Below are 15612 nucleotides of genomic sequence, written 5' to 3'. Positions count from 1 at the left end.
ATTCTTCATTAAAAATTAAACAGCCAAATATCTTCCTTTTGGATTCATGATGGGGCTTGTACTTTCAAATAGTGTTTCTACATTTTTTTAAAAGCAAAATTCCTCTATTTGAAATAAACCTGACTCTTTTTTTTTTTTTTTTCTTTTAGCATTCAATCTTGAGTATCACAGGGATGTTGGTTGAGGAGGAGGAAGCAGCATTCTCACACTTGTAGAAGTTAGACAGGGTAAGTTGGGGCCATTTTGGAGAGAGTTATAGATTTCCACAGGAAGATGTTAACACTGCCACACCTCCTACCACAACAGATGTGAAAACGAACATGTTACAATTAATATAAAGTCAATATACTGCTCCTTTGTAAAGGCAAATGGTAATTCTGGGCTTAAAGTACTAGTTCCTAGAGCAGAATTTCCAATTTCTAATAATTCTTTAAGTGCTGGTTAGCTGATGGGAGATGTCATTCTGTAAATATGTTTCTCTTATTGGTTAATGTTGGTCAATAGGGAAGCAAGATAGGTGGACTAGGAGATGAGAATTCTGGGAGATGTAGTAGAGAGAGTCGAAACATAGGACCAAGAGGAGTAAGAGGTGCGGACCTTCTCTCTGGTAAGATAAGACAATGTGGAAACACTTACATTGATAGAAATGGGTTAATATTTAAGACAGAGCTAGCCAATAAGAAGCTCTAGCCATTGGCCAACAGCTTTATAACTAATAGGGTCTCTGGGACCACGCTGGCAGGAAAATGCTCATAACAGAAAAAACTAATTGGCTAGAGTGAGAATTTTATAGGCTTGGTAGGGTAATAAAGCAATAATACTATACTTCTGTCCACTTTGATTCTCTCCATTTCGAAACCACTATTTAACCCATTAGAGGGCAGTTTAAAACAATTTGAAATCATTCAAAATTATGCCATTCTGGCAGGGGGGCAGGGTGTGATGGTGGTGCACACCTTTAAGCCCAACACTCTGGAGGCAGAACAAGGATGATCTCTGTGAGTTTGGGGACTAGTCTGGTCTACACAGCAAATTCTAGAATAGCCAGGACTACATAGAGAGACTCTGTCTCAACAACAGTAATCAAACAAAACCCCCAAATTCTACATATTTTCCTTAGGATTATAAAAATATTTTTGATTCTTATGCTTGCTCCTTAGCAACATGAGTAAACTTATTTTAGGCATAAATGTCAAATTATGTTTATGACATTATAAATGCCAGTTGTCAGAAATCATTACTTTACAGTGAAAAGCTGAAAATTATTTCCAAGATTAATCCAATAAAGCAAAGACATTTTCTCCTAGTTTAGCAGATTGTTTACTTTTATAGTCAGGATTTCTGCTATAGCAAGTTAACTTCAGAATTCACTCAACTTAACTGTCTTTTCACAGCATATAACTGAACTTTTCAAAAACTTAAATTTCACTCACCTCTTGCTGGTTGGATAAGTGGATAGATGAGGGAAGTTTTGTTTTTGTTGGGGGTAGGGGGATGGGGAGGTGGGGGGATTTGATTTTCATTAAAAAAAATTCAGACATGATTTACTAGCTCAATGGTATATATAGTTAGTGATATAAATAAAAACCTAGGCTAACTTTGAATTCTTGCAACCTCAAGCAACCCTGCCTTAGCCTCCCAGGTAGCTGAAACTACAAGTGCCCACCAAGGACAGCCTAATTTTTTTTCAACAGTAGCAAGCTTCCATATGTGTTCTGCCAAAGGTATTCCATTTTCTGGAATGCAAAAGGAATTATTATATTAACTGACATCAGAACACATATTTTCTTTTATGAAACCTTTGTCTTATAATTTATAAGGGAAACAAATACTGGTTTAGTTTTAACTTTAAAATTTAATATAAACTTCAAAATTTAGGTTTTCACAACTAATGTCTAGTGGTTCAGACGTGTACTAAGGTAATCCTAAGTATTAGGAAGGCTGAGGCTGGAGGATCATATGTTCAAGGCAAACTGTGCATCAATAATTTAGTAAAACCCTGTCTCTAAATAGAAAGTAAAAGAAGGCCAGGGACACAGCGCAGGGTCAAGCACTTGCCAGGCACACAAGTACACAGGTTCAATCCCCGGTACCACAAAGAAAACTTGATTTCCACTGGTAATAATAAGTATCTGTATCTATCTACCTATCTATCCATCCATCTATTAAACTCTCCTCTAATAGTAAAAAACCTTATTTGTTAAAATATACTCAATATTTCCAGTGGGAAGCTTCTTTAATAGCTAAGGTCTGTCTCTCAAAGCATGTTTTATTCTGATACATTTCTTTAAAAATAAATATTAAAGTCATTGGAATATAAAGCTAGTTTGTTTAAAACACGCCATACTTTGCCAAGATTTGTCAAAATTATTCTCAGGCATCAAATGCTACAAGTCTTCTGTTGTGTTGCCACTTAGGATATATTGCCACTTAGGATGTATAACAGCAAGTAAGACTATGTCTCTCCCACATAACCCAATAAAGCTACTTCTCAGGGTTATAAAACTAGAATACTTAAAAAGTAAGCATGAAATGTTTGAAAGTAGTTAACTTTAAGAAAACAAACATTTGTGAATGGCTCACTTTCAACATAAGTTGAAACTGATTAAGAGTCCAACAATATACTTGGCTGGGGATTCCTTCATCACATCGGTTTTATATATAGAAAACTTTCAAAATGTAATTCAAAATACTTCATAAAAGTTTTTTACTTTTTTATTTTATTAAGATTATAATAGAACCATATTACTTCCTATTTTCTCCTTTGAAGTTTTGTTTAAATACTTCCTTGAAGCATCCAAACCTAGAGAACTTAATATTCTAACTTTATGACTATAAAAATGTCAGATCCATGCACACAAGTTCTGATAGAGGGGGACGTTTTGAGACAGCACACCCCCCCCCCCCCTTGTACACCAGGCTGACGTCAAACTCACAGATTTCCTGGTCTCAGCCTCCTGAGAGCATGAATAGCCACAGGTAGCTGAAGAAGGTCATGTGTTTAAATTTAGTAACAGAATGGAAAATCAGTATAGGTTTAGCCTGAAATTGAGAATGATTATAATAGTTTGCAGAAGCACTGTAAATCATGTCTTAGAACAAATTTAACCAAATTAGTTCCTATAAATCCTTACTATCTGTTCATGTTCCTTAAGGATAACTTCTCTGATTATCTAAAGCAGACTATGGCAAAGTTGAATTCATCCACGTCTCTGGTAAGTTTCAGGACCTACTCTGAAATGTGGCAAGCAGGCCACAGAATTCTGATCACTGTGAGACCGGGACACAGAAATGCCAAGTGTTTGAAGAAGCAGACCCAGCTAATGTCCTCTAGTTTATTATCGTTAGATCACATTATTATAACTCAACTATCTATGCTATCAAAATATAGTTTTCTGTTTCTTTGGGCCTTCATTTCTGAAAGTCTTAAACCATTAAATATATTTGTCCACTTTTTTCTTGGTAATCTATCTTCTGTTAGAAAGGTCTCAGTCATGAACATGCTAAAAAAAAAAAAAAAAAAAAAAAAAATACCTCAAACACTCTTTTTCCCATTTTCTTTTTGGCACAAGAGCCAAGGAATAGTATGGAATGAAACAGAAAACCAGAACATGTATGATGCATTTATGCTCATGGTTAAGACATAGATGGAATCTTACTTTGTCAAACAAACAAATGAAAATAAAAGGAGTATGCCAATGCTGAATCTGGTCACCTAGCTAGCCTCCTTGCTTTTGCTATATCACTAATCTTTTATTTTTTTAGTGCATTAAAATCCACATATTTCTTTGTACTGTTTAACTGGTAACTAAACTTACACTTTAATAGTTTCGAATGATCTCATCCTGCTACTTAGAAAATGTTGATTAACTTCTAGGAAATGACTGCTCCTCATTTAACACAAAACACCACAAAGATTTGTTGTTTGCTATTATCTAACTTTAAAAAATGTGAACAGGACCAGTGAGGGTATAAATGCTGCTAAGCCTCATGTCCTGAAGAATCGTGGTTTTGTGTAGCCCTGGTTACCCTGCAACTCCATATGCAGACCAGGGTGGCCTCAAATTCATAGAAATCCCTCTGCCTCTGCTTCCTGAGAGCACGCACCATCACAGCAGCTTACAAGTTGTCCTCTGATGTCCATGTGTGCACTGAATGCAGCATGTACATGGCCATACACAAACATTCACATGTGCACATAAATAAAATGTCATTTAACAAAATTTTAAAAGATGAACACAATACTTGGAAATCTTACACCATTCTTCCTCCTTGTACCCAGAACATGCATTTTTATCTCATTCTTCTAGTGGTTCTCAGCCAAGCCAGAGTAGAGGTGGTTAGTGAGGACTTGTCCTACCGAGGCACAAAAAGCAGTGTGACTCTCCCCACACTCTTCTCTAGTTGTGACAATTTACTGAGTACCAGAGATGCTGTGCTCAAATAGCCAACAACAACAACAGATTCAAAATACCAGTTGTCAACTATGGTGGCACATGCCACCAGGAAGATGAAGAGGATAAAGAAGGATGACTAAAGTCCAAGGTTAGCCTGGGCTACCTTAGGCTGGAAACATAGCTCAATGGTAGAGTATTTGTCTACCATGAGAGGCCCTACATTTAACTTCTAGTGCTACAGAGTAACAATAAAAAGTTTTTAAAAGGTCAAAATATTGATATTGAGAAATCTTATTCTAGAGTTATAATTTTATTCTCAAAAGTTCATTCATCACCTGGTAGTTCTCTGGACAAAAATATTTATGTACCTGACAAAACGATAAATTTCCTGTTACATAAAGGCATGTTAAAAATAGTTCATTAGGGCAGGCAAACTAGCTCAGATCATGCCATTAAAGCTTAAGTTCCATTTCTGTAAAAGAAATAAATAAACAAAAAATAAAAAATTCCAGCCCTGCTATGCAAAGATGAGAGGTAAAGACAGGAGACTCAATTTCCCAAAGATTAGGAGCCAGTTAGTTCTGCGTAAACAGCATGGCAGATGTAGCAAAAAAGACTATGCCTTAGCAAGGTGGAAGGAGAGAACCAAGTCACAAAATCAGAGAAACACACACACACACACACACACACACTCTCAATGAAAACAACTTCAAAACTAGTTGAAAAAGTAGTAGCTTCAGACTGAGTTATTTCAACTATTACTAGTACACACTAACCTAAGCAATTGATTAAGAAATTAATATTAAATACATTTAAATGATTATAATGAGATGGGCAGGGCTTTTATTTATTTCTATAATTGTTGCATCTGTGGAAAAATTTTACTAAGGGTTAGACTCAAACAGAACTCAGTGCAATGACTTTTCTGTTTTCTGGGAAGCCTTTATCACATAGGTAGTCAATGCTGTACTAACCTCACTTAGCCCTTAGTTATACAGCCAAGCTACCCCATGATTCTCTCTTGAAAGTTACTTCTGATGTTGTAAAGAGCAAGGAATTGGAAACAGCTTTACTGTCCTTCTAGGCATTTCTTTTACAGCTACTGATGACCCAAAGATGAACTAACAGCAGGGTTTGCCTTGGGCCTTGCTCTTTGCAGAGAATCTTTAGGAAGTTCTCTCAACACAAGGCACCTCATGTATCAGTTAGCAGTGCCAGAGCATTACCAGGCATTTTATATTTAGCAATGATTTGGAAAATGCCTGTAACTGCCTGTATTTACTTATCCATCATGAAAATTGAGCACAGACTTCAAAACCTTTGCTGACATCTTGGTCTTAAAAACATTATCATATACTTTGTCAAAATTAGATTCTCAAGAAAGAATTCTCCAATTATGCCTCAAGTTTTCTCCATTGCTCCCTTACCTCTTAGATACTCTGTACTGTGCTGTGGTCAATTTCCCCGTCTCAGGGTCATGTACTGTAGCTCGGCTCAGCTACGAAAAGAAAAAAGAGAAAGGACAAGGGCTTACACTCCAGCAGGCCATTTGGGCTTTGTTCACTTAGTTTTGTTTTTTGCCAAGCCACAGGTGATTGGAAGGATTCCGATTGGTCTGCATGGCAGGTAATGGTTCGAATCAGCAAAACATTCAGAAAGGTGGCAGGAAGAACAGCCACTTCTAAGTCAGGAGAAAAATGGTTGGCAGAATTTGACTGTAAATGTATTTATTGTCCTTTCACTTTTTTAAAATTACAATCATTTGAGACTGTATGTAAATGATATGCGGCAGTGGGTTTCACAGGAACTTTCCCCAGGTCTAGAAGTTTAATGTTCTTCAATATACTTTTAAAAGTATTCTACATTAGTTCATCTCATTTTAAAACTTTCATCAGGACAATACTGTTTTTCAGTCTCTGCATCATCCATGTCGACAGAGATCAAAAGTCATTTGGAAGACTGAGCTCAGAAGCATAATTGCTCCTTCCACAGCCACCTTTTGGGCCAGTGACTTTTTTTTTAAGATGAAAAACTCCAGTAAAAATATATTACTCCATAATGACAATGACAGATTAAAGGCAAAGACAAAAGTGGACAAGCAGTAGAAAGAAGGGTGTGAGGCACTCTACTCCAGGTCAACCACCGCTCCTTTTTATTTCCCACTCTCATAACAAAGGGGGGAAAGAAAAGGACCAGGCAATTTCCTGGGTGTTTAATATCTGATCTTAAAAATACAAAGCACTCAATTCCTGAAACATGAGGTCAAACAGAGATAAAAACAGAACTTCTAGTTAAAGGGAAAGTTTGTGAAACACAAAGCATGCATCAATGTGTTATTCTTCTCATTTAAGGCGGCCACTTGAGCTGGAGACTGGAAATGATCTACTTCTGCAAATGAGTAAGAATTCTGGTAGGATGTTCAAACTTTTAGGAAGAAAAATATGCAGCATACAATCTCTTACCTTTTGCTAATTCTGTAATGTACCGTCTCCAAGTTTCCTGTTATTGGGTTTGAAATGGTGGCTCGCCTCAGCTGTGAAGCCAACCATCAAAATAGTTGCATTACAAGACAAAAAAATGAATCACATTTACTTAGCCAGTCATTTCTTTTTCTTTTAAACAAAAGAGGGTAAATTGAGAAAATAACAATATCCTTCCAATCACCTTGTGTTGAGCCTTGAAAGCCAGTTAGTTTTTTGGTGTGTTTCTTAAAAATTATTTTACTTGCTGTTGTACTGCATGAATACAGGACATACAAACAGAAAAGACTGGAAATTAAATTTCTTCAATAGTTAAGAGAATGTGATGAGAAGAAAAATTCCTAAAATGTATTGCTGTTTAGAATGGCTATTTGTGTAGGGAGGTGATGGCACATGCCTTTAATCCCAGCACTTGGGAAGTAGAGACAGATGGCGTTTGAGACCAGCATGGTCTATAGAGCTAGTTCAAGGATACCCGGGGCTACATAGAGAAACTCTGTCTGGTAAAAACAAACAAACAAAACAAACAAACAAAACCAAAAAGACTATTTGTAACTGTCTAAAACCTCAGATTTTAACTCCAGTGAGACATGTTTACAAAGGTTAATATCGTCTAAAATTTATTTTAAGGGCATTTCTTTTCAAGAGATGATATGCAGGTGGTAATATATAAAGCAGAACAGCCTTTCCGCAGCAAGGTAGAAAAGCAATGTAGCTAGGGTTAGAAGGAAAGATGACAGCCAAGACAATCATTTCAGACTATTTAAAATGAGAGGGAAATTCTGAAATGACAAAAAACTAACTAGTTGCCACTGAATTTACTGATCAAAAACAATCCCAACTAAAGAATATTCCTTGGAGATCAATCAAGGCCTTCCATTCAAAAGTGATTTCTTAACAAATATTCTACCAAGAAATATTGGTAAACTGAGTCTGACTTCAAATAAAGGACTTAATTAGAAATTCAAACGAGAATGAAAAAATGCGGAGTCATTTTAAGAGACATTCTGCTTGGCGGTTGATTTTCAAGAATGTCTCTGGACAGCACCCATATGTACCTCATCAATTTTTGTACTTACAGAGTGATCTTTTTGTTTTTCTTTTTTTCCATAAAACCAAAAAGTGTCAGTTTGGAAAAATAATAAAACTATAAAACTTTCAAGTTTATATGGACAGCACAAATTGGATTTACATTTTTCTCCTTTTTAGGGGAGAGGTCACCAGGGTGGAGGGCACCTGGAAGGTCTGGGAAGTGAGTGATCAGGGTGAATGATGTGAAATAATCAATAAAAATATTATGTTAAAACATTAGAAAATCTAAAAAAAATATGAAAATTTATCTAAGTACAAATATACACATGGAGCAAACCCTCTAGCCAAAAAAACCAGCTGCCACCAGATTTTAGAAGTAAAAACTTGAAAAACTTGATGGTACCATAACCACCGCATTTATTCACGTGTTCTCTCTGGCTGCTTTTATGCCGGATGGCAGAGCTGAATAGTTGGGACAGAGACCACACAGCTGACAAGAAAACAGACTACCTTGACTTTTACAGAAATGCATCGACCCCTATGTATTACAAAAGAAAAAAAAATCTGAATTTATTTAATAATCTCTAAAAAGCTTCTATTTTATTATTAATAGATGTGCTGTTTTAAAGAACAAGATGGAGGAAGGTAAGGACAAAGAGGTAGTCTCCACATTCTCACACAAAAGACAAGCTTCTAAATGTGTTGAATTAGGCATAAATCACATTCCATTATACTTCTTATTAAGACAGATTAAGGGGAAAGGAGACATGGCTCAGCAGTTCTTCAGAGCATTTTGTTGCTCTCGCAGAGGACTAAAGTTCGATTCCCTGCACCCACATGGCAGAACTCAACAATCTGTAACCCCAGTTCCAGAGGATTTGATACTCTCTAGCACACACATGGTATACAGACACACATGCAAACAAAACACCCATATACTTAAAAGTCAATATAAATAAATACACACACACACAAAAATTAGGAACTATAATGTTATTTTTTAAAATTAGCAAGACAACTATAAAAATACACCATGTATGAAAAAGTTTAGCTTTAAATGGTACTGAAGGCTACAAAATATGTAGGAAGGCCTTCTAGTAAGACAGCAAAAACCAAATTTCTTATGTATGAACACAATCTGTGTTTTCACTACTTACTCTTTAAAGCCCAGCCATAGCATGTATTATTTGTGTTGATAACAAACTGAGAGAACTAGAATAACTATAACTTAACACCATTATGTTGGGGCAATAATACTTGAAACCATCTGAATTTATAACCACCTTAGTTATCCTTCCTGTCAACTTGCAAAGAAAAGATTAACACAAACATTCAGTAAACTGAGAAGAAAAAAAGTTACCCTTGGTTTTGCTAAGTCTTTGACAATCTCAATTTCTGCATCAGAAATAATGTCATGGAAGCGGATAATACGAGGCTTGTCCCACTCATCCTCCTGTTTGGCTGGAGCCAGAATAAATTTAGGATTCCGGTTTCCATCATGATAGCGGCAGAACAACTTCTTTTGTCTCCGAGGAGTCTAAATATAAAGACAATAATGAATATATTAGAATAATGCCTGTCTATTCCTAGTTGAGTTAAAACAATAATTATGTTTGCACGTACACAGATGATCTCTGGAACAGCACACAAGCAGCAGTATCCTGCAAACATCTTGCATCAAACCAAACATTTAAGATCTTTAAAATTTTATTAATGATTTTTAGTGTCTGTGGACACACAGTTTGGGGGCAGAATGATTACTTAGTATATGAAAGGCACTGGGTTCAATCCCCAGGACTGAAAAAAAGAAATTATTTTCTAGGGAAGAGGGAGGCCTCAAATAAGAAATAAGAAATGTTTGTTTCTACCATTCTCTTATCAAATAAATTTTAGGTATTGTAAATGTCAAATAACATTTACATGCTTATTTAAAAGAAACAAAAAGTATGTCCAGCATTGCTCCAAAACCCAAAATAATCAGGAGGTACACGCAGTTTCAAAAAGGAGGGAGAAAAAACCACACACACAAAACAACAACAAAAAACCCTAAACTAAATGAACTTTTCCTAATCATTTCACAGTTAAAGCTTACGGTAAAAACAGCAGTTATAATACTGTGTGTGTGCACGTTTTTAACATGTATATATGTGAGTATGCGCATCTGAGTGCAGTGCCTATAAAACACAAGAGGGTGTTCTTCAATTCTCTTGGAGTTACAGGGAGTTCTGAGACACCCAATATGGGTACTGGAGGAACAGCAAGCACTCATAACCAATAAACTATCTCTTCAGTTCAATAATGGTATATTTTTAAAAGCAAAAGTGAAAATAAGTAGTTATAAAAAAAGAGAAAGTAAATTCTTAAAGGATCCAGGCATTTATATTGTTGAGAATGAGAACAGTACAGACAAAAAGGCAAAAAAATATTTTCTTCAACTATTTGTGCACATACAGGGATGAAATAAGCTATTGCTTCATTTTTAAAGGCACAGTCCCTCATAGCCCAGGCTGACTTCAAACTGGAAACCATTTGTCTCAGCCTCTTAGGTGTCTGAATGGTTTTACACTCATGTGCCACCATGATTTTTTTATTCTTACCTTTAACATATGTCACATATGACATTTAACTGTTAGGTAACATAATAATTTGTGGTTTTCTCCATGTACTTCAAGAGTCAAATCCAAGGCTTTAATATCAAATAAATCTTTTATAATGATGAATTTAACAATGTGAAAAAGGGATGCTTCTCTATTTGCAGAGCTGACATTCATGGGGCATAATAATAAATATAAATTAGCAGGATCCTATATGGATTCTTAATTCCACTTTGCTGGCTTAAAAGTTATTAAGGGAAAAGACCTTAGCATGCACAAAGCACTGAGTTGAATCCTTAGCAATGTACTAACTAGGTGTGGCCATAGATGCAGAAGGACAAGAAGAAGGTCAAAATTCCGTAATGAATAACACACACAATTACAAGCCAATAGGTAGTCTGTGATATAGGAGATCCTGTTTTCAAAACAAAATGCTCACCATAGAAATCTGAAAACTAACTAGACATTTGATATTATTGTATAACTTCTATACATCTGTAAAGGTAGATAATGGCCCCTAGTGAGATCGAGTTATCTTTAAGAGATGTATATTAGTAGAGTTTGACTTGAGATGGCTTCTAAATTCTTAGCTTGGTTACTAGCCTGTGATGTGGCTGACAGGTGGTAGATCTTTTAGAAAATGGGACCTAATGAAAAGTCACTGGGATGTGCCCAGAAGGTGTCGTTGGGAATCCTGTCCTTGTTGCGCTCTGCTTCTGAGCTGCCAGTTCTGCTCCACCACATACACTCTCTCCAAGATGTCCTGCCTTGTCATGGGCCAATGGATGCAGTGAGTGGTATGGAATATGGATGGAAATCTCTGAATCTATGAGCCCAAATGAATCTTTCCTCCTTTTAAAGCTGTCAGCCTCAGGCATTTTTATCAGTGATACAAAGGTGCCTAACACACACACTGGCTTTAGAAATTAAATGAACAAAAAGGATGCAGGGATCTAATAAAGTCTTCCTATTTTTGCATTATTCATTAGCTCCCAAAGTAAAATAGAAACTTGTTGCTAGGAAGCCATGAACCTGTCCATAATGATGCAATGTACACATCTATGGTTAGTGATTAGCCTGTCAACACACTTCAATGTCAAAATAGAAAGCCCAACTTCAATTTATTAGTAGAGAAAGATAATTAAACATTTTTTCAAGCATTTACACTTAAACACTCTAAAGACTTACTAACAATGTATGTCTGTACCACATAACAGTTTTAAAGAAGATTCCATAACCAGTTCATTTGGGGAAATAATGTGTAATGTATGCATTATGAAGCATTTTTATCCATAGTAAAGCAATACAGCACACTATTTTGTGCAAACATTCTAATTTTTATCTGATATATAATACACACACACACACACACACACACACACACACACACACACACACAAAATTGACTTTTTCCACTTTACCATTTTGATACCCTCCCCACGGCACAGCATTTCGTACTTCCGTCTCTCTGGCAGGTAATCCACAGCAATCTCTTTTTTCTTTGGTGTAGTTTTCTGATCAGATTGGTCATCTGAAGCAGATTTATTGGTATCTTTTTCTTTAGTCATTATATACTCAAAGTATCTTAAGTTACCATTAGCTCTCTGATGTTCAGGATCTATTAGAGAGAGAAAAGTATACATGGTCAAGTTTACAGTTGTTCAATCATCAGAAATCAGTAACATATACACAGGGACATAAAGTTTACCTTCCTAATTGAGATACTTTTGAGAAAGGAGGCACTAATATGAGTTATTGGTGCCAAAACAAGATGTAAATTAATACTGCCCAAGTCAATCAGGACACATAACTACCCTGTACAGAAACAGCTCTGTGACAGAAGCAGTTTTGTATCTTTAGGCAGCAATCACTGCTTCTACTTTGAGAACTTTATTGATCAGCTCAAAACAATGTCCAATTTGATGTCAAATGACAGTAGAGTCCTATACAGCTGGACATGGTGGCACACACCTTTAATCCTAGCATTTAGGAGGCAGAAGCAGGAGGATCTTGAGTTCCAGGACAGCCAAGGGATATATAGAGAAACCCTGTCTTGAGGAGGAAAAAAAAAAAAAAATGTTCCTTCTCTATATTTTTGAAGCCATGGGAAATATCATTTTGTGGCTTCAAGTAATCACTAGGCAAAGACAAAGTAGATCCACTTCATAACTAATATTCACCACAGACAGATGCAGACCAATTTACATCTGAGGGCTAAGTACACTTTAGATCCAAATTTTTAAGAAGGAAAAAGGAAATTAAAGAGATAAAATTTTCAAACATGCCAAAATCCACTAACTGCCCCAGAAATTGCTAGTGATAATTTCTAGTTACTTTCTAGTAAGGAAAAACCAATCCAAACAACCACAAAGACAGAAATAAAAAGAACAGGATGTAGAGGCATCACTTGTGGCATTAATCAGTGTTTATTTAATAAAATATTTTTAGTTCTTCTGAAATAGATCACAATGTACATTATGATATACAATAAGAGAGAAAAGTAAATGTGTATAGAGGGACTATATACTATAATGAAAAAAGTTGATTTTTTTTCTGTGTTAATTTTCTACATGGAATACAAAGTATAATTTAAATCAAGAGAAAAACATACCAAAAGACAAACAAATGTTATTTGAATTAGTATCTTTATTCATGTAAGAAATAAACCTATTATCATAAAGTTCACTTTGAGATGGTCAATTTGTTTGGAACAGTCTTACTCCTCTAACATCTATTATCAATCATAAAATAATCAAATGTTCTCTCTTCATAATGTAAAGTCTGCCTGAATTTATTATTTTATATATTCTGAGACTCTGTTTCCAACAATTGCAGCATAGTAGGTCTTGGGTAGAAATCAAGGGATCTGGGTGGCTAGAGAAATGGCTCAGTGATTAAGAGCACTGTTGCACTTGAAAAAGGCCAGGGTTCAGTTCCTAGCTCCCACATACTTTCAAGGGATGTGACAACCTCTTCTGGCTTTAGTGACCACTACACACACAATACACCTACACACACGCAGGTAGGTAAATACACACAAAATATTTTTTAAAAATTCTCGTATCATTTTTCTAACTTTTCAATATGAAATGCAAAAAGAATAATGTTCTTCAAAGGAAAGTGATTAGCAATTACTATGGCCACATGATAAGTAAACATTTTCAACTGAGTTCTTCATCTGCCCTCCCTAGTCCCAAATAAACACAGAGGCTTATATAAATTATAAACTGTTTGGACAATGGCTTAGGTTTCTTATTGGCTAGCTCTCTCTTATTTATTAACCCATTTCTATTACTCTCTGTATCCCCATGTGGTCTTGGCTTACTGGCGATGCCCAGACCTCTTGCTTCCTCAGCAGCTACATGGTGTCTTCTTGACTCTGCCTACTACCTTTCTCTATCCTTCTTTGGATTTCCTACCTGGCTAAATCCTGCCTGTTCATTGGCTGAAACAGCTTTATTCATCAACCAATAAGAGAAACATATATTCACAGCACACAAAAGAACATTCCCCCATCATTTTCTGTCTAAATAAAAAGGAAGGTTTTAACTTTAACATAGTAAAATATATAACAAAACAGTTATTAAGCAATATTTTGAAAAGTTTAAACAAAATATTCTATTATCTATCCTATGTTTGTGAGTCTAAAGTTTTACATGTAACTTACCCTTTATTATAACCATAACTACTATAACTAGCTGTCTTTAACTCCATCAACTCTGTTTTTTTTTTTTTTTTGAGATAGGGTCTCATTTTGTAGACCAGGTTAGCCTTGCACTCAAAGAATATCCTGCCTCTGTTCCCCAGGTGTTGGAGATTCAAGAAATGTACCACCTGATGGGAGATGTCATTCTGTAAATATTTTTCTCTTATTCATTAATGAATAAAGCCTGGTTGGCCAATAGGAAAGCAAGATAGGCAGGACTAGGAGACAAGGAGAATTCGGGAAGAGGTAGGGAGATATTCAAAATGTAGGACCAAGAGAGAAGAACTCCGGACCCTCTCTCTGGTAAGATAAGACCATGTGGAAATACTGAGATTAATAGAAATGGGTTAATATTTAAGACAGGGCTAGCCAATAAGAAACACTAGTAACAGGCCAACAGCTTTATATCTAATATAGCGTCTCTGTGTATTATTTGGGGCTGGTGTGGCTATGGGACCAGGCCGGCGGTAAAACAACACATAACACCACCATCGCCTGGCTATTCCAGTTTTTACATTCCCAGAGGAAAAAAGTGGCAGAGGAACACAGCAACTACTGTAATACTATTAGGTGAAAAACTCAGTTACTGCTTACTTTGAGTATACATAGTGAGAAGACAAAGAATGGTAGAGCAAGTACTAGACTTGTGATTGGAGAGACAAGTAAAAAGATATGCAGATAAAATACACCACCCCCTGTGTAAATAATGTAAATTAGGCAGATAACATACCTAGTTCAAGAAGCTTCTTAGTGAGTGAAAGTGCCTTATCCAGATCTCCCTGCTGGTATACTGCATAGCTCAAATAATCTAGAACAGAGACTTTGTCTATGGTAGAAACCTCGCCTTCCTCCAACTGTGTTAGTGCTTGTCCCATCCACAGTTCCGTGTGGTAATAATCTGCTTCCGTATAGGCCACTTTGCCCAACTCAAAGCAGTCCTCAGCTGTTAGAAAAGACTTGTGTTTCACTCCTAGGAAAAGAAAACAGAGTGTTGGCAATCTTCATATCGTACTATATTTACTTAGGGTTACATAAACTTTCCAAGTGCTACTTCAATTTGATTTGAACTTCTTAGTAATCTGGTGGTAAGAAAAGCAAAAATCAGATGCGTGTGTTAGCACTCACCTTTAGTCCCAGCACTCAGGAAGTAAAGACAGGCAGTGAATTCTCTGTGAATTCAAGGCCAGCCTAGTCTATATACTGTCAGATTTACACAGAGAGACCCTATCTCTAAACAAAGAAATTCAAAGCAAAAATTGTCCTGATTTTATAAACAAAATAATGCAGCATAACAAGGATTACACAGTTTGTACAGAGGATGTACCTCAAGAGCCTAAGGCCAATGTAAAGGCATTAGCCTCCAAATCTGAAGAACTGAGTTTATCCCTAAAACTCACAGTGCA

At 36.1% G+C, this 15612-nt stretch overlaps 1 protein-coding gene across 2 annotated transcripts in view; it reads right to left on the bottom strand.

Moving 5' to 3' along the window:
* Window positions 1–15612, bottom strand: part of P4ha1 (prolyl 4-hydroxylase subunit alpha 1) — a 43958-nt gene that overhangs the window by 12150 nt on the left and 16196 nt on the right. The window contains exons 5-8 of one of the 2 annotated variants that reach the window (XM_051186730.1): window positions 14940–15179; window positions 11925–12121; window positions 9270–9446; window positions 6860–6930 (exon numbers count right to left, since the gene is read on the bottom strand). In XM_051186730.1, coding sequence (XP_051042687.1) covers window positions 6860–6930; window positions 9270–9446; window positions 11925–12121; window positions 14940–15179 — 685 coding nt within the window. Of the gene's footprint in view, window positions 1–5824; window positions 5896–6859; window positions 6931–9269; window positions 9447–11924; window positions 12122–14939; window positions 15180–15612 lie in introns of both variants that reach the window. The other variant, XM_051186729.1, reaches the window with a different exon arrangement.

The sequence above is a fragment of the Phodopus roborovskii genome, unplaced genomic scaffold, assembly GCF_943737965.1.
Source record: "Phodopus roborovskii unplaced genomic scaffold, PHOROB, whole genome shotgun sequence".
NCBI classification, from domain to species: Eukaryota; Metazoa; Chordata; class Mammalia; order Rodentia; family Cricetidae; genus Phodopus; species Phodopus roborovskii.
Note: the sequence above shows the minus strand (reverse complement) of the source record. Positions and strands in the feature narration are given on the sequence as shown.